Raw genomic sequence first — 26232 nt, forward strand, 5'->3', positions numbered from 1 at the left:
AATAAGTTGTGAATTGTGTTAATAGAAACAGTGGAAAGTGTGCATGGAAGATATGGACAATGGAAAACCTTAAAGCATGGAAATTTTTTAATATACATTTTAGATTATTATTTTCAATTATTTTTGTCGTAAATTATTGATAAGAAATTTTAAATAAAAAAAAAAATGTTCATTTCTACTGTATACTTTTTCAAGTGATACGATGTTATATACCAATGTTAAGGCACTAAATGAAAATACGCTTATTTATAATTATACTTCGAAGAATATGACAGTACTATATTACAAAAAATTCAATATATTATCAGAATATGTACTTTAACTTTTACAAACATCGGTTTTGATAATTTAAGAAAATACATTGTAAAATATTTGTTTTTATATTTCAAAGGATTATTTATATGCAGCTGGCTGAGGTACAATACGTAAATAAGTTTTGCCAGAAGGTAGTGTTAAAGTTTTAATATTATCAAACAGCGTTTTTGCTTCTTCCTCTGTCACAGTAGGCTGAAGCATGACATCTTCTCCTTTCTGAAAATCATAATGCAAGAATTAAATATTTTATAAACATACAAGTAATAGTGAACTAATAGTTGAAACCATAAATACAAACCTTCCAGTCAACAGGAGTTGCTACTTTATATTTATCTGTCAGTCGAAGGGATTCAATCACACGTAAAATTTCACTGTCACAAAAAAATATGAAAAATATTTAACGATGGAAATAAAAATGAAAACATAGAAGAATAGAAGAAAAAAATTACTCAAAGTTTCTTCCAGTGGTTGCAGGGTACAAAATCGATAATCGCATTTTTTTGGCAGGATCAATAATAAATACTGCTCTAGCAGCCAAAGGTATACCATGATTATCAACTTCTGCAGGATCTAACATTCCCAATAATGTTGCGAGTTTTCGAGATTCATCCTGTATAATTGGATAAGGAAACTCCTTACAGTTTATTTCCCCGTAAGATTTTATGTCCTATAGAAAAAAATGCGATCAAGTTTTTCAAATTTTCATCAGTCTGTATTGTTTATTACTTTGAAAAGTCTCGAATAAATTTTTGTCTAATAATATATAGATATATAAATTTACCTCTATCCACTTATTATGTGAATCAACGGAATTACATGATAACGCGATAACTTTTACTCCCAATTTCTCAAATTCGGGCATCAATTTCGCTACTCGAGCCAATTCCGTTGTACACACCGGTGTAAAATCATTCGGATGAGAAAACAATATTCCCCATCTATAAAACGTATAAATTTATTTCGCAGAAATCGTTTTGCATAAATAATCAAAGTATTCAAGAATTAATTATTTGTAAAGCAATGACAAATATCGAAAAGAAAAAAGCAACGAAGTTATTTACATAGGAAAAATTGTTGCAGTATAAAATAATAATTTCAAAGAGCATGCTTAATATTATAGGTTATGATCAGTGAAAATAAATATCGCCTTACGAGTCACCTAGCCAATCGTGAAAATTAATTGTGCCAATTTGCGTCTCTGCTTCAAAATTTGGAAAAGATTCGCCTAACAGAACCATGTTACTATTTTAAATTTACTTCCACCGTTATTTGTTATTATAATTTGAATATTATAAAAATGACGACAGTACCGCTGTACGTCTACGAATGTTTGAACATTTGACTGTCACTGGTAAATACACAATTGTTGTCAAGACGATCCTTTTAACTTTTATTTATTTACATGGAATAAAAGTATAAACGATAGTAATTTTATACCTGATAAACTGCTTTAAATAAAAATATTCAAGGTGCGTTTACTTTGACATTCACTTTGTATGCGTGTGTGATATTTTATAATAATTTGTTTCTTAATTAATAGTTAGGAAAGTTTTTCATTAGTTCGTTTCAGTAAAATTTTAATAAAATTAGAATGGAATTTAGAAATTCCCGCCCATTCGATTGATACTTGAAGATTATTTCATACCGCTACCAACCAGAGATGGGCAAAACCTTAGGTTTCGAATAAATCTGAAGTCTAGGGTTTTGCCCATCAGTGCTACCAACTACAGTATAGATCGGTATTTTGGAACTAAGGGTGTCCCAAAAATGTTGGAAGTCGTTGAAAGGGGTGGTTCGGGAGGTGATTTGAAACAAGTTTTTTCTTAGCGAAAATGTTGTCCGACGCTTCGTTGAGGAGATATTAACGGAAAACACTGACCAATCAGAACGCGAGGCGACCGCGCTCTCCGACCAATCAGAGCGCGAGTATGCCGGTGGAGCGCTCGCGGTAACCTATGAGCGAAGCCGGCTAGCGCGTAGCTTACGCTCCACCTTGATACTCGCGCTCTGATTGGTCAGTGTTTTCCGTTAATATCTCCTCAACAAAACCTCCGATAACATTTTTGCTAAGGAAAAAGTTGTTTTAAATCACCTCCCGAACCACCTATTTCAAGGTGTTCAAACATTTTTGGGACACCTTGTGTACTAGTCAGAGATGGGCAAAACCCTAGGCTTCGAATAAATCTGAAGTTTGCCGATATGTTTGTCTCTTTTGCTTCTTTGGAAAATGTTCTAAAGAGAAAAGGAGACAGACATATCGGCAAACTTCAGACTTATTCGAAGCCTAGGGTTTTTTTGTCCATCACTGGTACTAGTTTCATATCCACCCAACTTCACACTAATTAACCTAACCTAACTTAGTTTCACATTTTCGAGTTCTAGCAAGTTTTAGTAATTTATACTCGCGTGTTCGAGTCAGTTTAAATTTCTGGACTGAGAGTTTCCAATATTTTGTACATTATCTACAAATGTTTTATTCCGGGTCCATAGCGTGGTCGTAAACAGTGATAAAATATACTCTATGCGTTACTATTCTCGAAGTATTTAATTTTTAAAATGTACAATAATGTTTTACGAAGTAGCATCGCTGTCGCAAACAAATTTTGTTCAAATGTGGTTGCTTATCCGGTACAATACAAATCGTTAAATTCAAAATTAAAAATCTCTCATCTAACGTATTATGTCAAACATTGTGTGGCGATAACACGTTGTTATTGCGATGAAAGACATCTTAGTAGATCTCACCAAACAACTTTAGAATATAATAAAAAATATGAAGAAAAACTTCAGGAACTACTTAAAGTACCATCGAATGAACACTTTTATAAAAAGTTTCTACTAGAATTAGAAGTTTTAAGACATGAAACCGGCAGAGTACCAGAAACCCTGAAGGCTAGGGACTGGCTAATGTTACTTGCGGCACCTAGTAGATCACAAAGAAGGTTGTATTTTTAATACATTTTTTACCAAAAGTTTTTCACAGTTAAAATTTTATTGCATCAAGTGTAACATTTGTCTTGTATTCTGAATATATAGGTCATATATTGAATATCTTTGGAAAATTGAAAAAAAAGAAGAAAATCGACAGGCAAAAAAGCTAAAGTTACAAGAAGAAATAGAACAAAAAACACTGACTAGTCCAGAAGAATCTGATCATATATTCTATGGACTTCAGAACAATTCAATGTTTATGCGTATATATGATACAACAATAGCACATCATTACAATCAAAAATTAATAACTGCTATGTTATTTGCACCAAAAATAGTATTCGATCTCGAGTACGAGAATATTATGTCAGCATATGAAACTCGAAATTGTGCAAAACAATTGAAACTTTCATTTGCAGCAAACAGAGTACACAATGATCCCTTTAATGTTTATTTTTGTAATGCTAATCCATCTGGTTTACTTATGCAATCAATTCACCAAGGAATACCTACTGTATATGATCCAGAGTTTCCATTAAATATCACTTCAAAATCCTATTTAGAATTATTTGATAAAAGTAAATTAGTATATCTAACTCCAAATAGTACACAAGTTTTGGACAAATTTGACCATGATATGATATACATAATAGGTGCATTCGTAGACAAGGTAAGATATATTTTGTTTTCTTCTTGTTCATTATGTAATTTACTAGTATTAAATCAGTTGATACTTGTTGCAAAATAATATTAAGTCCTTCATGCATCTAAATTTAAGACTTATGTACGATCCTATTTTATATGTATATTTATTGTCTTGTTTGGAGTTAACTAGTTAATTAAAAGGGCAATGGTTTATATTTGTAACAATTTAAATATTGGTTATTTTCACGATATATATGCATTATGTCATATTTAGTAATACATTTCTTTTTTCCAGATGAAACCTCAGCCAGTCTCATTTGCAAAAGCTAAAAAAGAAGGTATCAAAACGGTTAGACTTCCTTTAGCTGAATATTTACCATGGGGATCCGGATCTGCAAAGAATCTTCCCCTTAACCATGTTCTTAGTATCTTATTAGATTTGAAAGAAGATAATAATTGGGAAAGAGCTCTTAGACATATTCCTGCAAGGAAATTACAAAGTGCAAGAATAAAATCGTTAGAACAAAATATAGTAAAGAGAAATAAAATGATAGACTTATTGACGCATGGAAAATAACTGTTTTGTTAGTAATAAAATTTATAATTTTAAAGTTAAATAAATTGCTTAATACAAACTACCTCACTCAATTGTAAGTTTACTTCCTTGTTACTTGTCTTCCATGTTTCCTACTTCACGATATAATAATACCAATAGTTTTGGTGAAAAGAGCAATATTAATGTGCTTCATCCTAAATCTACTAGTTGGATTCATTAACAAGATCTAATATATTCTATCCTGTAGTTAATAATTGTTGCAAAATAATATTAAGATTAATAACATCAATAACATCTAAGGTAGAATCTGCTATCAACAGTTTCAAGATAAAACATAATATTACTTATTACATAAGTTTCTATTACTTTGCTAAATGTTATTAATAGATGCAAAGTATTACTATTAGTTAAAATTCGATTCTTCCCCCATTCATTATATTCTTTAATGTTCTGAGGTGTTCTAAATAAAAAAAATACAAGAAAATCGAATATAAAATTCTGAATGAATTTCGTATATAAGAAGCAAAATTTTATTTGAATAATAGATGATGAAAGAAAATATCGATTTACCATAACATTTATTTAATTGAATAGTTTTTTTTTACTCGTTCCAAGTGAAATATAATTTCATTTTCTTACTGGACAAATAACGAATTAAAAGTTTTTTATTTATTATTCATTATTCAAAATTTATATTTAGATAAGACTTTTGCCAATTTCTGGCCTTGAATTTTCGAGATGGATCGAAACTTGGAACACTAATTGTTAATTGTTTGTAATTGTTTGTATATTTATACGCATAATGGTATCGCCCGCAGGGATTATTGATTTTTAAACAGCCCGCATCGGAAGTTGAATTTACTAAATTTTAATTACATACTTTTATCTCCGATACGATGTCTATAGATTACAAAAATTATGATAGACAAATATACATTACGATTTTTTTTATTACGAAGAGTATTTTGACTTGTCGCGTGATATTAAGCTTTATTGGGTTTACAGTAACCAATCTCGTATACAATTATAACGATTGGCATGTAAATGTTGAGATATTAATTGGCACTCACTTTTTTGTTTCATTTCTTTCTCTCTGTGTTATTTATCGAGAAAAGCTCTTTGGTTTGATTTTATGCAAAACATAACCATTTTTAAGTTAGGACGAATTAAACGTGACAATTTCATAGTGCAAAATAACAATAATATACAAATGGTAGGATGTACCAAAAATTATAATCCAAAGAATATCATTTTCATTTGCTGTGCATATTTTACATATACGTACATTCTAGAATAGAATGGTATAGAAAATAAAGAGAGAAGAAATAGATGTTTTCGCACGATTGGTTATGAATGACTTTCAATTTTCAAGTGACTTTTCCATATATCTACATTGTACGTGTAAACAAATAACAAAAGTGACAGTGATTAACCTATATTGATTGATATTTTGAAATTACAACTTTCCGATTAATTGTGAATGACATGATATCTCATGACGAAACAAAGGTCGAAATAGTACCGATAAATGGAGGACGAATTGAAGGAAAAGAGGAAACTGTTATATTTATTGAACAGTTTGTAAAAGATGTATGCGACTTCAGTTCCCAGTATGGAAGTAATATCAGTATTTCTTATACTGCCTACAATATTGCTGGGAATCCCAGTAAATTTCCGGACTATGGAGATTTTCCACAAGCTTTTGTTATGGTAAGTTGTTATTTTCAACATATTACTGAGCCGTATAAATCGTATGGCAATTGTCATTAATATGAATATAAAAACGAAAATACTATAGCTTTGCATATGAATTGAAATAATTTATACTTTTTTGTATCATTAATACTGTACCAAAAATGTAATAATTAATTACAGTCAAGGACACTATTATAATATTATTAATACAATCTTATTGACCTATAGAAGTATATTTAAAAATAAAAGAGTACGCATGATTAATAGCAATAATATTGGTACTATAATCATAAATTAGCAATTCAAATATTCAAGTATAGAATAATTTATGAAATATAGTTTCGTTAAAAGAATTATAAATATTTGTAGAGAACATATGGACAATGGTGGAACAAAGCACCTTCAAGACTGATAGACTATATGCCACAAAATAATGAAGATGTTATAAGCCAGGATTATATAGGTGAAAAATGATACTGTTAATTTGTATGGTTTATATAGAATGAAAATAAATTAACAGATTTTGTATGTTATCAAGATTTAGAATATTATCAAGAAGTTTATCCAATTAGAGTATCAATATATGAAACTTATAATCCTGGAAGCGTAGTTGGTATTTGGGCACAAAATTCTGAGGGAAAATGGTTTCAATTATGGAGTGGATTTCCTCAGATTGTACCACATAAGCCAAGGATATTTTCACCACGTTTGCAGCTATGTAATTTTAAAACGAAAATGATAAGACTGGAATTTAATCATAACTTATTAGACTATTATACAGAGTTAGATGCTGTGTTGCTCATTGGAACATCTAAATTGATTGTGCCTAACAATAATTTACATAATCAAAATTTAAATGATCTTTCACAACAATTGGGCTACCTTGAACATAGTAGTGATGATATTTACAATCTAACACCGGATTATTTGAAGGCAAATCAGGACTTGATAATTCTTAAGAAGACACTTCCTAAGCACTGTAAAGTTTTTAAGAGGTATGCTATCATTAACTTTATATAAATTTCAGATACTGTTATAACAATAGTAACATATTTATAAATATTATAGCAAGATAATAGATGATATTTCCAAAGGCAAGTTAATATCTAAAATAGGTCAACACTATCAGTCAGTTCCTCCCATAGAAGAAGCATTTAATAGTTTACAACAATTTTTACAAGAAGACTTTCCAAAACTTATCAGGGATATTCATTATTCAACATCAAATGCATTAAGTGAAGCGAATAACTCTCCCGAGGATAGGACTTTAATATCTTCAACTGATTCTGAAAATCAACCATGTGGCAGTTTTTCTGCACTACCAGTAAAGTACCATATTTGTATTATATCACATTTGTTTAAATATTAATAATAGTATCTTACTCTCAATGTATTTTTACAGGATGAAACAGTGCTAAAAATTTTAAAATATTTAGATTTAAGATCGTTATGTAGTTTATGCACAGTAAACAGACATTTTAATAATATTGCAAGAGACGCTTTGTTGTATACAAGTCTTAATTTAAAACCTTATTGGTACTGTTTGGACACATCAGCATTAAATTGTTTAGCACCTAGGTGTCAATATTTACAACGATTAGATCTTTCATGGTGTGGAAATTATAATATGATTAAACATCAAGATTTTATATATTTTATTTGCACATCTGGATCTCTTTTGACACATTTAAGATTAAATTGTTGTCAGTTTGTTAATGATGTGATTATCCTTGAGATTTCAAAAGTTTGTAAGAAATTAAAAGGTAAGTGAAAATATCATTGTCACATGTCTTATAAAATCATATAAATTACTCATTCTAAATATGTTATCTAGAATTGTGTTTACGCAACTGTCTGGGAGTAACGAATGAAGGGTTTTCAAAACTTAAAAATTTGGAATTGCTAGAGCGCTTAGAACTTTACAGAACAAATATTGAAACTGCTACATTATGTTCTATATTAAAGACAAACCCTAAAATGCGGCATTTGAATTTAGCAGGAATGCATGATCGTTTAAATATAGACGAGGTAGCAATCAAATTAGGAAATTCTTGTCCATATTTAGAAAGTGTAGATTTTTGGAAAGCTCAAACATTAACTCCACATGGAGTTAGAGCCTTGTCACGTTGTACTAATCTTCGAGAAGTGGATTTTGGATGGTGGTACGTTGTCAATAAAAAGTAATTTTTATCGTTTACATAAGTAACATATATTAATTTGGTATGTTGTAATATAGTGGTGGACTGGGTGCTCCTGGCAATTCCTTAAGAGCATTACTATCTTCCTGTCGATACCTGGAGAAAGTATTTTTAGCAGCTCTTAGAGGGTTAACAGATTATGACTTGGAACCTCTTTTATATTGTCCACGATTGCAACAATTGGATTTAATGGGGGCTCGTTCTCTTACTCCTGCTATATATTACGGATGTCTATTATTTTGCCCAAAGTTAGAAATGATTGACCTTAGTTTCTGTGAAGGTATTAGTGATTTTATACAAGGGTGGCGTCAACAGTATCCGCATGTCTCTATTAAAAGAAGTTGTCAAGTAATCAGCTCTGATATGCTATGAGCATAATTTCAGAGTATTTATTACATTAAGTTCTATTATTATCGATGGCATTAACGTTTGAGTACCGATCAATTTCTGTAGTACTATCATTAAAATAGTTCTTGGCTATTACGATATTGTGAGACTGGAATGAAATTACATACAGTTACAGCAAGTCTTCAATTTACATAGCTAATTACTTTCGAAACTTTCCGCTCAAGTCGAATTATATAAATACAATTATTGGACTAAGATGACTAAAGAGAAGCGAACGAGTCAAGTGATTTTTTTAACTTTAATTAATTAAAGTTAAAGAATGCTTCTTTATCAAATATATATGAGAACATGAATACTGTGTATTTGCGAATCCGCGTAAATCAAGGGCTTGCTGTATGTGTAAAACATAGGTGATATAATGACATATATATTTGTACTCTTATTTTATTTAAAAAGGTAAATAATATATTTTTGAATTTGCAATTTGATAGTACTTGTATGTTACTTATGTAATAAATGTATTGTATAGTAGATTATAAGAAACTTTTTATACATGTAAATATATTTTCATTAAAAAAACATATTGAAATATACAGATTAAATTAATTGTACTTTATTAAATAGTAAAATAAACTATAGGACATTAGCAACATTTCATGCAGCATCAACATTTGGATCTTTCATCAAAGAATCGCAAAAGTGGTTTTAACACAGTAAATGATTTCTGTATTTGATAACGTTCCATCTTTGTGTAAAAGAGAATATATATACTAGAGACTATAGTAAATTTATGTTCAGAATATAAGTATCGAATAATCAGAAAGCAATTTTTTAATAACAAAATCAAACAGAAATTCAAAAAGATAAACGGAACAAAAGACGGTAAAAGAGATCTTGATCTGAATCGATAAAGAAGTTTACGCCAAAGTTCAGGTGGTAATCCACTGCGGTGTCGATAAGGAAGTTACCATTTACCAGGTATCGGTCACATACCTGGAATTAGTGGCTCCATCCTAGCGGCATGAATATGCACAATTTTACTACAAACTTCGTCATCTTGTCAGCGAGGGCGTCACTAATTGGTTCAAAATGAATTCAATCAGTGTATTACACAGGTAGATCCGAGTTTGAATTTAGTTATTTGTCATCGATAGAAATAATTTCTTTTAACATGTTTCCGTATCTTCAGGTAATACTTTTCTTACAAATGGAATTAGGAAACCGCCTGATGCGTTAACAAAAATATTCAATTAGTATTTTAAGGAATATCGAAAAAGAATTTTGTCGTTTCTTTCGTTCATATTCAGTTTTGTATTTACGAGAGGCTGCAGTTGTGCGGGAGGCATATCTACGTCGTTCTTCCGACGGGCGATGATCGCTGTGATAAGCAGTAAGTTAGGCCAATGAATAGGACCGTGTATGCACGGCGCTTGATTTCTTTTCCGTTTTTGCACGGACAGCATAATACTTCTGCGAAATCAGACAATCTGTGGCTGCGTTCGGAATTTCATGCGCAAAAAGATCGACTTCTTTTCAAAGTTTAGCACTGTTTAAGATGCGAGAGGGATATAATAGTCCACTATTCGTAAACGAATAAACGTAAACCGTGAATGACGGCTCTTTCGACCCGAGGATATAGAAATGTAACTTTATCGGCTTTCGATAACGACAACGCTAGAGATTCGAACTCTCTATCGCATACATTTTATTTCGTGTTTCGAAAATTGCTTCTAAATTATTTGTGCGTAACATTAATTTACATTAAAGTTAAATAATAAGCGAAGCTGCGGAATCGATGGACGTATCGAGAAGGCATCGTGCAATAGAAGGTCGATATAATGCAGCGTGAAAATAGAGGAGCAGTTGATTTTAAAAGTGGCGTAAGAAATTCTTAAAAAATCATTCTAAAAAAAAAAATATAGTGACAGTAAAAGAAGCAAATAGAAAGTTGAAGGTATTTTAGAAAAAAAAAAAAAAGAAAAAGAACCTGAAAAATAATCATATTTTTTTAGCTATTTGGTTGTACTAAAAGACGCAGTTATTATTTCTTTGCTCTCGCGAATTGTACGTGTGTAAATAACACATTGCTAGTTACATTACAAGCGACCAATTTCTTTTGTGCTATTATTTGTAAGTTCACATTAATTCTCCGAAAACTTTAACTTAATTTATACTAAAGCCTCGCTTACTATTTAGTTTTAGTACAAATTAATTTTACGAACAAATAATACAGAAGCAATTTCTGAAAGACGAAATAAAATGTACGCGATAGAGAGTTCGAATCTCTATCGTCGTCGTTGAAAGCGATAAAAGTTACATTTCTATATCCTCGGGTTGAAAGAGCCGTCATTCACGGTATTCATTTCACTCGAGCACATCATTATGCAGCTTCATGTTCCATTACCAGAAAATATTCAACCGGAATGATCGATCCGAATATCCTCTCGTAGCTTCGCGAATCTGCCGGTAATACCGAAGGTATACTTCCGGCATCGGCGTTGAGATAATAATCTACCCTCTGCGTCGGTGTTCTTCAACTTCGATTTCGTACAGAAAATATCGTGCATTCAAATGTTGTGGAATTTAAATTCCCATGTTGCGGGAGCTTGGTGAAACGTTATTTCGAATCGTCGACAGTGAATAGTTTACTTTATTTTGAATCCGATTCGAAATTATAGAAATTAAACGATTTATTTGTTGGAGGAAGTCTTTTCGAATTATATTTAGAAGTAGTATTTTATTTAACCTCTTCGGAGACGATTTTAATTTATGCTTTTTCTTATATCTCTTACTGTACATCGGAAATGACATTATCGGTGCAAATCATTGCAAATCAGTGCAAATTTGATCGAACCGTAACATTTTCAATCTTCTTGTCGAGAGATTTTCTGTGGCGAGTAAGTTATTCTCAAATGTTTGTTCTTTTTGTGATCGACATCGATTATAATTATAAAAACTAAACTTCCGCATATCTGGTGAAGGGTGCGAAGAGTTCAAAGGACATTGCGTGTAACGGGTTTCATTTACTTTCTATTACAACATTTAATTAAACACTCTGTTATTTACGATTTATTTGTGAAATAAATGTTAAATAGAAATATTTGTAGAAGTGAGAGATACTGCAAACGATATCGAAACAACGCGGAAGTCATGTAAGACGACGATGAGAAGAATGGAAATAAGCTAGTAATAAGAAATCAGTAGCGCAACAATTTCGTGTAATAAGTTACGCACTTTAAATAAATGAACGAACGAACGAACGAATGATTGCTTCGGATTATCAGAGTAAAAAATTTAAAATATCGCTTTGTTTTAAATATAGATATAACATCCGTTATCCGTGATACTATTCGAAATATTTTCAATGAATGAATTCAAATCCATCTCGCGCGAGATCGAACAATTATCATATCTCGTATTCGTTTAAACGTTCGTACACGATTCTTTGGAATATTTTTATTTAACATTGATTTCACAAATAAATTGAAAGTGATAGAGCGTTGAATGAAATTTTGTAACAGAAAAATGAACGAAACCCGCTGTATGCGATGCTCTTTAGCCTTCTTCACACTCTTACAATTCGATGGTTGTCGTGGATGTTTCTCGTTCGGAATAAAAATCGAAGGGCACTGGCGCGCCGCGTTCCTCGCAAACGTCTGTATATCGAGTATCTTTCGTCGCCGATATCGTTAGACTTTGCAAATGATGTTTAGCCCCGTTCGAAATCCTTGAATTTCTTTCTTCCGCGGTATCGGCGTGACGAGATCGTTTTCAACGGGAGACGAAGTCTCGAGAGATGAAAGCCTCGACGCGCATCTAATCGGCTTCATTATGAGCGCAGCGAAGAGTTGCGTGTTAACGCTGATTAATTACTCGTTGGCAGCTCGTTTAAACGAGCACAACGCGCTGGTTTTTCGTTCTCCGTCGATTTCTCTCCTTCCATTTCTACCTCTCACGGTCCCCTTTGCCCCGTCACCGGCCCTCGTTTCACGGTTTTTCTTCGCGTTTCGCCCATTTTTCTTCGTCGTTCTCCGCGATAAACTCCGCTCTTGCGCTCGTGTAACACATTATATATACGCTGCGAGCGAATATGAAATCGCAATGGAAGAATTTCATTCGGGAATATCCTTCGGTGGTGCTTAGCCGTGAATGTATTTCTCCGCGATCAGGGCTCAAAAATGAAGCGTCGATGGAAGAATTCGACACGAAAGATGGGAACGGTTTCGTTCGAGTAAAGATCGATTCGGACTACGCGCACCGGCACGTACCGGCAACGACACGTACCGGCGCCGACACGACGAAACATTAAAGCACGCGTTTCAATGGAACTATTCAAATTGAATCTACACTGTCAAATTTTCTTCTTCGAACGTCCCTTTGTATGTGAAAAGCAAAAAGTTTCGGTAACAAAAATTAGTTATATCTAGAAATTATAGGGTGTCCCAAAAGTAGCTGAGACGATTCCGAGCAACAATTTTCTTTGCAAAAATGTCGGATGGGGCTTCGTTAAGGAGATATTAAGCGAAAATTTCGACCAATCAGAGCGCGCGTAGACCGTTCGAGCGGCCGCGGTAGCGAAGGTTACGCGCTGGCGGCCGCGTGAATGTCCTTCGATGCACGTCGTGTCACTTGTTAGCAGCCAATCATTGAACTACAGGGTATCCCAAAAATGTTGTAACACCTTGAAAGGGGTGGTTCGGGAGGTGATTTGAAACAACTTTTTCCTTAGAGAAAATGTTGTCCGAGGCTTCGTTAAGTAGATATTAACAAAAAACCCCGACCAATCAGAGCGCGCGTAGACCGTTTGAGCGGCCGCAGTAGCGTATGAGCGCGACCGCCTATCGCGCATCCTACGCTCAACCGGCATACTCGCGCTCTGATTGGTCGGGGTTTTCGCTTAATATCTCCTTAACGAAGCCCCATCCGACATTTTTGCAAAGGAAATTGTTGTTCGGAATCGTCTCAGCTACCCCCCGTTTCCGGCTCCTCCCCGACTTTTGGGACACCCTGTATGCGTTAGAAAAATACATTAGCTTTTGAAAATTTCTGCTAGGATTAAATATTATTCAGACTATTGGAGACTACGTAATCGTAAACATCCGACGTGGTATTTATTATTGTAACTTCATCGGAATACACGAATTCCATTTAAATTCATTTCCTGTGAAGCTTAATTTTCAGAATTAATTTTTTTAAGTTCTTCAGTGATAAAGCACTGTCACCCCCACATACGGGTGACGTGGCGATCAACGTGTTAAACGGCGTGAAAATGTCTGAATTTTTCAACAATGAAAGAGGGAGGAGCAGAATGACAGAGGAGGGGGCGTGGGTGATTTTCGCGGGGGTTTAAACACTCGGCGATTTTAATTAATGTCGCCAAGCTCGTCGACGATCCACTTTACAGCGGCACCCCTGTATCGTAACGCAAGGATCTTTCGATCGCGCGGAAACTTTCCACGTTAATTATTTCACCGTCGAAGCTCCGCCAAGGGTGGACCGTCGCGACTGGAGGGGACTGTAGGGGGCGGGAAAGACTTTCGAGTTTTCCGCGTTCGCAGCGAGCGCAGGAAAATTAGAAACCGAACGCGGGAGAAGAGATTCGCGCGAAGCAGAAAAGTTTTCGGCCGGGTTCGCGGCGCCGGTTTCGCGGTTCGAATTTTCGGAGAAGTTTTCGGGAACGATTCGCCGAAAGATACGAGGCTGGACTTTTCTCTGTGTGGAACGTCTAGGAAATAAATATGAAACGTTTCGCTTCGAGGGAGGCAGTTTGGCTTGAAACTTCGAAAGAATCGATTATTGCTACGTGTACTATTTCATCGGAGTTTTAATTGGTTTCGTTTGAATTTATATCTTATAGAGGGTGTTAAAAGAAAAAAGCATTCAATATTTATATATAGGGCACACTGTACCGAGTAAAAAAGCTTTAGTAAACATAGGTCCGAAGGTCGACTATCTCAGTTATTTCTGAGATATAAACATTTTTGTTTGCTAGTGTCACGATTGACTTACTACTGGGTTTTCGATATTTATAGAACACTTTCCACGTGTCCATCGCTCGTTTCTGTACGCGAAATTGAAAACGTGAAATTGACGAGATTGTCGGCACTTGAATGGGAACATTCGGAACCCAAATTTATAAACACCGACATAAACATCGCATGCGAACGAAGCGAGTAAAGTCAATCGTTAGTAAAGTTCATTATCAAAATAGAATATACAATTGCACAACGAAAAGTAACGGAGATATTTAGGTGTTCTGTTTCTTCGGACTCGCCCTGTATACCAAGGAACGCACGGAACCGAAATGTCCAAAATTGAAACATTTAGAATTCTTACCGATACTATTAGGTTGTCCGAAAAGTTTCTTTCGCTTTATTTGTAAGTAATACATGCGCGATACTTTATGTTTCATGTTACGTTACCGAATTGTGCACGATCCATTTCGTTCCGTTACTGTTACAACATCGATGTCTATAAAATTAGATTGTTTATTTATGTAAACACTGCCACGTAAAACAATTGAGTGCAACACGCGAAAGAAACTTTCGGGACAACCTAATAGTAATATGTTACGAATCGTAACATTAAATAAATAGCTTTACTCTAAAAACGAATAGACCAAATGATTCGTATTTTGAATTTTTTGTGCATTAATACTTGTCACGTTTCCCTTTCTTCGTTATAAATTCAAAAACTGTATAGGGAACGCGGGCCATGCAGGAGATGTAAATATGCGTCTGTGATGTTCATCCTAGCTGCCTCTACAGCATTGATAAAACCCGAAGTGATTTTACATATTGCCATCCACCGTCGTGAACCTGTCTAGAAAGTGATTTCCATACATTGTCAATGATATTTAAATCCGGGGAACCGAAGGACGTATAAAAACATCAATAAGTCTCTAGTAACCACTTTTTTCTCGGGCACATGCTGAGTATGGTGGAGCTTCGTAACAAAAAGTGTCCCGTTTGTCCCAAAACATGTTCAATTTGTTCTAATAACGAATATGGTATATCTTCTAATACAAAAACTGTATTAAAATCGTAATGAAAATTATAATTTTCTTGGCGTTTGCGTTCGTTTTTTTTCTTCCAATAATAAAGAATGTAAAAAACATAGTGAAAACTCTATTTTACGCTGGTCTGTCTCGAGTTTAAGCACAAAAACAAAATAGAAATTACCTTGGATTTACAAAACGCGAACCCATGCTCTAAGCCCATGTAAAACCTTGAAATTTATTTTCAAAACTTCTATGGTTGTCGGGCAACAAAGGGTCCCGCAAAAAATCGAACTTTTCTTTAGAAATGCGGCGATTTATCACGGTTTATTGCTGCTGTACTTTTTCATTGAAAGATTACAGGCGCTTAAAGCAGAAACGCCGTTGGTCGCTCGAATTTCCATCCTTCCGCGCGATAGTATGTGACGCGAGAATGGACGGTCGTTAATATTTACGAAAATGTATGTAAATACTTAATGTTTGCGTGCGTACGTACGGAAAATTTGAAATCGATAAATTGGATGGTACCTTTTGAAATTCGTACGGGAAAGAAAGCTTAAATTCCCGCTCTTTAAACCGAACTACCCCCTTAATTGTAACTGGCGTTTTCGCTTCCTCCCTCGACGGAGGGTGGGATCTAACAGAATTGTGGAGGTACAGGCGGACGTTTAAAATATTTCACGCTAATTGTAGAGAAGTTTCCGCTCGTACAGTGGCTCGTTATGGAGCGGATAGCACCGGAATCCCGCGGGCGGGCATTTATTTCGAACCCTTACGATTCGCTGTAACTTTCGCGCAACGTTTCGCGTTTCGTTGCATTGTGTTTCGAGCGCGATTAAATTAAATATTTAAAACTGTATCGTGCGCGCGATCCTTTGTCCACTCGTGTTGTTATTTTATTATTGTTTCCGTTCGAGAGCGGCGAGTGTCAGTTGCACGGTTGAAGTTGAAATTGTTTGTTTGTTTTCGGAGAATAACGATCTGTGTTGCGCAGAATCAAATAACCGATATCGAGATGGGCGAGCTTGTTCGATGAGAATTTGGAGAGAAATTCGATTCCATCTTCGATAAAAATTTAGCGTATAATTTCACGCTTCGCTGTGACCAAGTGAGCCGTTTTAATAAGGTTAATTAACATCCTAGTGTGTTTAATTAAATAGTTCTCAAGGGTACGACGGTTTGTTCATCGGTTCGCTAGCTCTGAGCTGTTCTTGATGAATTATTGTTAGTTATTACCGCGAGACACGAATGTGGGTTACGTTCTATTTCGACTAATACTAATTAAAAGAAACAACATTGGATTTTTATATTACAAGGAATTAATTAATATGCCCGATCGTTTTATTCAATTAGTCTTTTCTGTAAGAGAATTTCTTTCGATGTGTTGACCGGACTCGATGAAGATCTACGAAACGTTACTCTTTTTTTCCACGAGATTTATTTCAAAATGTTCTTACTAATCAAATTCGAGTACAATTATTATTTCTTCCATAGCGGATCGCATATTCTTTTCAACCGACTTCGAAAAAGGAGGAGGTTACTCGATTCGACATGTATATTTTGTTTTTGTTATCTTGAGGGAAGCATACAGATGCGACAAGAAGTTTCAATCCGACTCGACCTACTCGACAAACTCACAAACATTTGAACGCCATTCATTCGTAAGTTAAACATTCTAGGAATTACCTTTGGGGTATCTACCCTTTAATACGCTTACCTTCCGAAATAATAATTACTTAAAATTCTTCCCGCAAAATTGATTGCGAATGTTCCGTTGAATTACCAAATAAATCCCTTAAATTGGCCAGCCTGGTAAATATTAGGTTGTCCCATAAGTCTCTTTCGTGAATTACATTCAATTACGTTAATGCTGCAACAGCAACGAAGCGAAACGAATCATACGCAATTCAGTAATGCAACGTGAAACATCAAATATTGTGTATGTATCAATTATAAATAAAACGAAAGAAACTTTTGGAACGACCTGATACCAAAATTGGCAAATACTTGTTTCCACGTATAGTCGAACGTTACACTCCATTCCGAAGAAACCCACCTCGAGCACTTTCTCTGACAATAACTAAATCTTCGTAAGGCTTCGATTCGCCAAGGAAGCATTTTCGCGTCTGCATTCGTGTAGGAGTCTATACGAAAAATAAGGCACGGGGATACGAATCCACGATCCGTGGATCCACGGTCGACCGCTTTACCTGCGCGACCAATCCCGTACCCTACGTGTCGTGTTCTTATTTGACTCCATACTGTTGGGGGTACGGGAGGCGCGGATACTACACTCGTTCGGCACTTTTTCGTCGATACGATTAGCAAAATGCGCTGGCACGACCGAACACGGACGCACCCCGCGTTAGACGGAGCCGGGGTTGAAATTCAAATGGGCATGATTCGTTTCGGCACCATCGTTCGTTTGTTTTCCATCGGTCTGTCGTGTAACGGGGACTGTTCGTTCGTGCGTGATGTTAACAGAGAATTCGGTATTTCCCCCCCGTGCCTTCAGAGATTATTCTCGTGGAGGGTTTCTGTGCAGCGTCGACATGCACTTACCCTCGGATAGACAGGCAGGGTTCCTAAAGGGTGATCCCATGACAGTAATCCGATACTTGACCGATACAGGTCGCTGCGTGGGATATGAAACACGTGTTTCCGTGGGCGACGGACCCCGCCACTTTTGGAATATTTATCAATATACAGCCGAAAGCGACGCTGATGCGCCATCGTCCTTCGGAAGACTTTAACTTGCGCTGCCCGCGCACAACAGGATTCGTTCGTGGCACGACAGAGATAGGCTCGAGTTGGCAAAATCGTAACGTTTCTGATATTTTCTCTCGTGTTACCTGTCCGGTATTACTCTTTACGCCAGGAGCTTGATTATCAACACGTTCGCGATCGCTGACGCGAATTCGCGCCGCTTCGGATTCTACTCCACGATGAATTCCTCGTAAACAGATTATGAAAACGCGAGAAATGGTTCTAATTCGGTGGTTAGGGACTGTGTCGTATGAAATGATGAAAAGAACCATTCGTAGAGGTGAATACAGTTAATTTGGCTAGGAGAATATAGTAACTGCGGATCTTTATGCGAAATAAAATCTTAAATAGAAATTAATTTTATTCGGCGAGTATTGTAACATGAACTTTACTTTCAAATATTTTTTATATTCTTGCATATCGCTTGCATCTCGTAGTTTCTTAGACGTTCAAATTTCCTATAGATCCATCAAGATCCGCAGTCTAATAATAACGGATTCGCGAAACTTTGACGTATAATTCAAGGTATTTTCCATGTTTGAAGCAAAGATGGGCAAAACCCTAGGCTTCGAATTTGTCTCGTTTCTTTCTCTGGGAAATGTTGAAAAGAGGAAACGAGACAAGCGTATCGGCAAATTTCAGATTTATAAGAAACCTAGGGTTTCGCCCGTGACTGTTTCCAAGCACTGTGCGGAAGAGCGAGGAGAGGGCGGTGAGCGTTATTCGGGTAGGCGAGAGGATTCTTTAGGGTTCGGTCGTGCCCGAGCCGCGGAAGCTCGGTCAGTGTCTCGGCCACCCTCGTGCCGTGCAGGTTTGCGAGGGAGGAGACTGGTTGTTCCCGGCATCCCCTCTAGAGATATACATACATATCCCTCCTCCTCCTCTGTCCCTCTCTCGACTTAATGCCAGTACGAGCGCGCGCTTTCGAACGACGCGTCGTGTCGGCCGCGAGGGACGATCAGTCTGTTCTCCACGTTCTCCACGCAAGGACGATCGTCGACCAGCAATCCGTCCTCTAATCTGTGACGCGAACTTTGACCGCGGCTCCCGACTGCCTTCTTCTCGCGAGATCGCTCCTTATCGCCGCCGATGACGAACGCCGCTGAAGCTGCCCGATCGGACCGCGCGGCCCGAACCTCTTTAGTCACGATTACGCGTCCGTCTCGGTCGTTCGCGGTACGCCGTTGATCCCATAGATCGTTTCCGCGTTTCTCCGGGACCGATCTCGAGTATACGTTCTTTGTTATCGTCGTTGTTGTCGTCGCCGGTAGGTCGGTGGTTGTGCAAGGGGTTGGAATCGCAGAATCGCTCTTTCAACGTCCCGTTCGCGACGTTTCCAATCAATTTTTCTGCCAAGGACACCGTCCTCTCGGTCTGGCGAGGGTTTTCGTGGGTCTCGAGACGAAGGATATCTCCTAGACGCGGACGATGTGATATCGGTGGTTCTCATCCGCGTCGAGATCAGTTTTTCCCGCGTTCACGTGTGGTGGTTTCGAGTTTCGGTGGAGGACCGGGCTCGTGGTAGGTGAACGAAGAGGGTGAAAGAGAAATCAGTGGCAAATGCATCGGTGTCGACGGTAGTACGATCGGGTCTCTTATGGCCTAGCCGATACGGTAGGCGATCATCGGCTGTCTGTTGGTTTCGATCGACCTATTCGAGATGAGACTGCTGGAGGTGATTTCGATTCTCTGCTTGGCGACGAGGTGCGCCGATTGCAGGGCGGTTGACGGCGATTCCAGGGACAGAGACTTCGAAAGGCATAGACGCAAGTTCACCGCGGAGGAGCTTCTGAGTAACAAGTTCCCGCACGGGATCACCGGTGATCTAGACCTGGACGTCTGCAAGGCGGGTAAGCTGAGACTTACTCACTTTTAACTGCGCGCGAAAGTAGACGTACGCGGGAAACGATAATAAAATTGGTGTCTGGAAAAAGGATCTATGTTATTCTATTCGTATACTTACCATGCGTGACAAACGCAAGGATGTAAGCTGTGATTAAAGCAAAGGGTGGAAACACAAGATATTAACAATATTATATACAATAGTAGCATACTACGTTAGTATAATAGTTAATAAATTATACCGGTACAATTCGAACAAGCTTTGAAATGATTTAACTACTGATATTAGTGTATTTCGTACATACAAACTTTGCGACCCCTTTTTAACCCCTTGGAGGTTGATTTTTAAAATATCCTTTCTTATTTCTTGTATGCATCTTAAAGGAAACTTCTGTGCAAAATTTTAGCTTTCACGGTTCAAGGGTTTGGCTGTGGCGTTGATACAAACTTTCCAGGCCTTTTTCACCCCATTAAGGGTTGAATTTTTTAAATTGCCGAAATATGTGTTTGATTAATTGTATCAAAGACCATTGAACCCAAGTTTCCAGCAAATCCGACCGCGAGTAAAATATTCCTCGTACAAACGTTGCAACCCCTATATAATATATCCTTTCTTATTCCTTGTATATTCCTATACATCATAAAGGAAACCTGTGTGCGAAATATCAGCTTTCTAGGTTCAAGGGTTTAGCCTGGACATAAATTTTAGGGGAAGCAAATAATTGACCAACATTCTTACATACTTTTTACAGTACAATTTGCGTAAATGAAAGTTTATTTAATGTTAACCTCTTATTTCCTTTCTTAGCAATTTCGTTTTAAATTAGTTGCTGTACGAATACTTTTTACGCTGACTGCATGCTGCATTAGACGCTTAGGACATCGATAATCAATGAAAATTTGAATGAATAAGATAGAATAAAAACGTCACATTCAAATAATTGTGCCGTTTACAAAAATGACATTAGTAGTTTTTCCTCATTTCCGCAAAATTAAAAATCTGTGACACAGACCCGTCTTCCAGACAGCCAATGGGGCGCGATAAAAGAAAGAGGCTTAAATAAAAGAAATGGTTGCCTTTGCCAATGTAAGATTGTTACCTGCACCGACGCTAAAAAGAAATATGGATACTTGGCATTCTCGTGGTACACGATGTAAGTTCCTGTCGTTATGCAGCTTTCGGCATTGTTCAGTAATAAACAAGAATACGGTTAATATACAGCGACGGTATTTCATTGAATAATGTATTTATTCAAATTCGTTAGATAACGAAAAATGTACGCGATGTATTTACGCTGCATTATACTCTGTTACGGAGTGACGGACGGTTTGTAAATCATTTGTGGAAATCGCTACAAACGGAATGAACTCGTGAATTACGGAGTTGCAAGAATAAGTAGAGTTGTAGGTATTGGATCGCATAACACGAACCGTTCACTGGACAAATCGATCAACTCCATTTTTTGAACGTGTCAAAGCACTCGGTATACAGTCATAAGTTTTTATATTTATAATAACTTTCCCGAAAAGGAGAGAACATTTTTTCGATATTTATTTCGAATTTTATATCATAAAGTATATTATAAAGGGAATGTTAAAAAACGATGTATATTATTTCATCGCATTTCTCAACTGTTTGTCTTACGGAGTTAACCGATTTGTGCAATGAACGTCTCATATATGACGTGTATGCGTAAATTTTGTACAAATTACAAACGAGATAATGTCAACGACTTCGATCAGTTTTCTCACTCATCGGTCACGAATTCTCGAGTACAATCATCACTCGTATTTCGCCTGTTCGCGATAGGATCGGTGTATTTTCTTTCCTTTTTTGCGATCGATTTCCTTCGAACGATCCTTTTCATACGTCAATCATCATCCGGAGGAAAATTCGAACGAATAAAATAGAATAGAAACGTCACTTTCAAATAATTGTGTTGTTTACAAAAATAGAGCTTTCTTCATGCGTATATTTATGCGTAACGTACTTGTTTCGTCGACAGTCGTACCGTTTCGCAGAAAGAAGATATAACATAGTTATATCGTAGAATAAACAATGCGTATCGCACATGCTCTCTAGATAAATATAAAATGTTTACAAATTTATCTTTTCCCTGGAAATACGGAATATTTTAGTTTCGTCGTTATTCCGAATATACAGGGTGTCCCGTAACTGGTTTTCTAAGCGAACGAGGGGGATGATTCTACGTGGAAAAATTGAATCGAAAATGTAGAATAACGTTGTTTCGTACGACGCTTTATTTGAAAAAGAAAAGGTTTGAAAATTTGTCGCGTGTATGCGTGTACGAAACGATGAATATGTGTACGTTATCGTTAAAATAACGTAAAGAAATTTTCCTCATTTTCCGTTAGTTTCGCAACGCGTGTTGCGAAAGAATTACTGAGAAGCGATTAATTACACAGTATAATCGTCGCGGTTGATACAAAACTTGCGTGCCGATGCAAGATACCAATAATAATTTCGACGAAGTTCGATCGTCGTTTAAACAAAAGCAATCATGACTATTCGTTTTACATTTTTCGGTATCCTTTAAAAGTTGGTACAAAAACATTCTTCGGTATTACATTGTCAACGTCCGAGGTTTTAAATTCAAACGTGATCTTCGTTCATGGGTAAATATATGCAATTGCAACACTCGCCTTACACTCAGATCTATAAAGTAATTATTAATATAATATTAATACATTCAGGAGAGTTAATCATTGGAAACAGTAACGTTAGTCTCTTGAATACGATTCTTTAACTGTAAATAATAGAATAGTACGAGTATATTCGTTGTTCGGTATTTTATTTTAATATACACGCGGAAAACGATAATAAAATTGGTGTCTGGAAAAAGGGCCTATGTTATTCTATTCGTATACTTGTCATGCGTGACAAACGCAAGGATATAAGCTGTGATTAAAGCAAACAATTTCTGTATATTTCACACTCTTCATTGCAATCCTTTTATTATTCATTTGTATCAACATTATCTAAATACCGTCTCACTTTGACGGGATTAAACCGAACTTTCTGATAGTTAGACTCGCGGTTATGTCGGTTAACTTGATTTTCATTCGAGTTAAACAATAGTTACAATATGTACGCACGTTTAAACAATAACTATATTAACCGTACAGACGAGACGATTCTATTTCGCTTGGTGTAGAAATGTGTCCGGGCCAGCCGTTTCGCTCTAGAGAGTAGTAATATCATAAATATCCGATGTAGCAGCTGCGAATTATGATTTCTCCTGCTTAATATGTTGAAAACTGTCGAGTATCCGAGCAAACGGCCGAGGGGTGGTTAAGTATTTCGTCGGTTCTCTGTTTAGCTACGAGTCCTCGATAAAATCGGTGCGTAACACGTCATGTGGCCTCCTTGTAAGGGTCCGGCATTGCCAGAGGGAAGGGCAGAGAGATCCTTTTATCCTCCTGGAGTGATTATCTTGGGCGTGCCTCGAGAGAACCGTAGAAGCGCCGAGACTAGACCGACTGACGATGAGAACGGAATGAAAAACGACGCGACCATCCCGGGAATGGGCAGAATTTTATTCGAATAATAGATCACTAGCAGAAAGTCCGTTTAACGATTTCTTCCCATTGTTTACGCTGTTATTTAACGCGAAATGTAATTTCGTACGAATCCAAGCGATTTTTAACGAGCCTACGCAGTAGGAATTCGTAAATTTGTAATTCGTATGGAACGCGAACTTGAAAAGGAGGATGTACGATCGAACAACGGATCAAGGGTCAAGGGATATCCGACATTTGTAGAGAGCGAAGGACCAACAAATGCAGATTTCGATATTATCGAAGTTTCGAAGGGTGGAACGCAGACGTACCGGGCACAAAAATATTTTGTAAATTCGAACTAAGAATAAAAACAAAGAAAACGTATTCCGAGTGTAAACTGTTCAAAACGGAGCAAATCTTAATTATTCTTTCGAAAGAATGAGAAGAATTTAGATTTGTAGAAATTCGAAGACTATTCGAACTATATAAAATGCGTATATCAAGGATTGTAATTTACTGGCAGAGGATAAAAAATAAGTGGTCGATAAAATATGGTTGAAATTGAAGCATCATGCACGACAGAATGTCAGTTGATGTCTAGTTACATACAACTTATTATTATTATTATTTATTTATTTATTTATTTATTGTTACATCAGCATCCATGCCATTAGTTACTGCGAACAACTACTGCGAATTACATTTTTTCCACCTCTATAAATCACATATGCGAGTCATATACAATTTACGCAAATAATTACTTATGATTAGTTAACGAAATTCCTTACATTTAATAACAAAAATGAATACTTTAATTGTAGTGAATTATACATGTAGCGTAGTAATACGATTCTTAGTATGCATTTCTTGTCGTTCAAACTGTTCCTCAAGATGACTGGTCGGCTTCTTATTTCGCAAATCCACAGAACTTTTAGATTTGAAATCGCGAAGCCTTTATTTAACGTTACCTTCTGACGTTTCAATATTTTAACTACGGACGTTTTTAGCGGAAGGTATCGCGAAGGCTTTTTAAAAAACATTTCTAATTAAACACGTGACAATTTTAATCGTTAAAAATCCAACTCACACAGACGCAACCTTTAAGAAACGAACATCGAAAAGTTTTCGTTTCTATGCTAGGAGTAGATAAGAATTTCGTCCATCTCTGGACTGCCTAGAATTCGAAAGAAACGTGGTCGAACGCTCCAAGACCATTACCCAGACCGATTCATCGTGTACTGTTTAAGCAGATATCTAATCTTTATTCGCGTTGAAACGCGAGAGAAAGATGCTACTGCTTCCCGAGATTATCTTATTGTCAGACGCGTTTGTCAAGTCTGCGGTTATCGTTTCGTCGACCGTATGTATTTTCGTGGGGACGCGTGTTTGGAGATTGGCTGCGAGAATCACTCGATAGCTGAGCAATTTATTCGTGGATACGTGTTCGTTTCGATCCGCAGTATATTTATGGTTCGTTGAAATCGAAAACACTTTGTTATCGGTGAGTATTTCGTTGGTTTTGTGTAATGTTTGTTTCTTTCTCTGCTTCGTTTTCGTTCCTGTTTTGAGAAACTATGGCTCACAAATGTTTGGTCGTATTGTACTCTTCTGTCTATCGTACTCTTCTGTCTATCGTACTCTTCTGTGCTCTTTTAGTCACATTGCTTCCCCCGTTGTTTTCGATTTGTCTATTGAAATATGGCCTTGTTGAATCTTTGTTATCGGTATCGATAGAGGGATAAGGCTGACTGGGTTAAGGGATATTTTCAGATGAATAGAATGCTCGTGTTTCTCGGATGCGTTATTCTTTGTTTCGGATAAAATAGTACAAAATGTCGGAATAGTACGAAATGTTAGAATCTCATGGAATTGAAATCCTTTTTTGTTTCAGGCTACCCGAATAATTCTGTTTCTTTTTTCTGAACGTCTCGACAGGTTTTTGATCCCTTATGAATTATTTCGTGTGTTCTTTTTACAATTTCGTGGTTCAAGTTGGATTACTATTCATCCGATAAAGGAGTCATGAATTTGAGTCGGTTGCACGTTTCCGACAAATGATTTTGTCTATCGTTCTGTTACACTTTCCGTACAATTGAATCACGTTACTACAGATTACTATTGATCCGATAAAGGAATCATGAATTTGAGTCGGTTGCACGTTTCCGACAAATAATTTTGTCTATCGTTCTGTTACATTTTCCGTACAATTGAATCACGTTAGGACTTTTATAAATTAATTTCAATCGTACAGCTTTCTCCTATCATTTCGTACTTCGATCAACCATTTCGAGTAAAATGAAGCGAATATTTCGAGATTAAATTACAGAACTCGGCACGTCCTGATATTTTAAGCAACGAATAAAGTACGGAGCGAGTATCGTAGTACTGCGAGCATCATAGTACTGCGAGTATCGTAG

General features: G+C 36.3%; 4 protein-coding genes across 6 annotated transcripts in view; 3 read left to right on the top strand and 1 right to left on the bottom strand.

Moving 5' to 3' along the window:
• Positions 1–278: 278 nt before the first annotated feature.
• On the bottom strand, positions 279–1686 carry LOC128888910 (peroxiredoxin-6). Of its 3 annotated transcripts, none has more exons than XM_054146114.1 (5): positions 1468–1686; positions 1097–1253; positions 765–982; positions 614–686; positions 279–531 (listed from the first exon to the last, which is right to left on the bottom strand). In XM_054146114.1, the coding sequence occupies exons 1-5, from the start codon at positions 1551–1553 to the stop codon at positions 394–396; spliced, it is 672 nt and encodes a 223-aa protein (XP_054002089.1). In that variant the 5' UTR covers positions 1554–1686; the 3' UTR covers positions 279–393. The 3 variants fall into 3 exon arrangements, with proteins under 3 accessions (XP_054002089.1, XP_054002091.1, XP_054002090.1); XM_054146116.1 differs by having other exon boundaries at positions 1475–1624; XM_054146115.1 differs by having other exon boundaries at positions 1377–1514.
• Positions 1687–2708: 1022 nt separating this feature from the next.
• Positions 2709–4529, top strand: LOC128888322 (mitochondrial ribonuclease P protein 1 homolog). Its single transcript, XM_054145058.1, has 3 exons — positions 2709–3257; positions 3352–3916; positions 4187–4529. The coding sequence occupies exons 1-3, from the start codon at positions 2872–2874 to the stop codon at positions 4466–4468; spliced, it is 1233 nt and encodes a 410-aa protein (XP_054001033.1). The 5' UTR covers positions 2709–2871; the 3' UTR covers positions 4469–4529.
• A 547-nt stretch (positions 4530–5076) lies between these two features.
• On the top strand, positions 5077–9370 carry LOC128888321 (F-box/LRR-repeat protein 4). The gene is made up of 8 exons (XM_054145057.1): positions 5077–5660; positions 5740–6157; positions 6512–6605; positions 6681–7137; positions 7211–7466; positions 7545–7905; positions 7977–8304; positions 8379–9370. The coding sequence occupies exons 2-8, from the start codon at positions 5933–5935 to the stop codon at positions 8710–8712; spliced, it is 2055 nt and encodes a 684-aa protein (XP_054001032.1). The 5' UTR covers positions 5077–5660; positions 5740–5932; the 3' UTR covers positions 8713–9370.
• A 10352-nt stretch (positions 9371–19722) lies between these two features.
• LOC128888962 (bone morphogenetic protein 1) overlaps positions 19723–26232 on the top strand; it is an 82359-nt gene continuing 75849 nt past the window's right edge. The window contains exon 1 of the mRNA XM_054146195.1: positions 19723–20301. Coding sequence (XP_054002170.1) covers positions 20112–20301 — 190 coding nt within the window. The 5' untranslated portion in view covers positions 19723–20111. The remainder of the gene's footprint in view (positions 20302–26232) is intronic.

The sequence above is a fragment of the Hylaeus anthracinus genome, unplaced genomic scaffold (assembly GCF_026225885.1).
Source record: "Hylaeus anthracinus isolate JK02 unplaced genomic scaffold, UHH_iyHylAnth1.0_haploid 11994, whole genome shotgun sequence".
In the NCBI taxonomy this organism is placed as follows: Eukaryota; Metazoa; Arthropoda; class Insecta; order Hymenoptera; family Colletidae; genus Hylaeus; species Hylaeus anthracinus.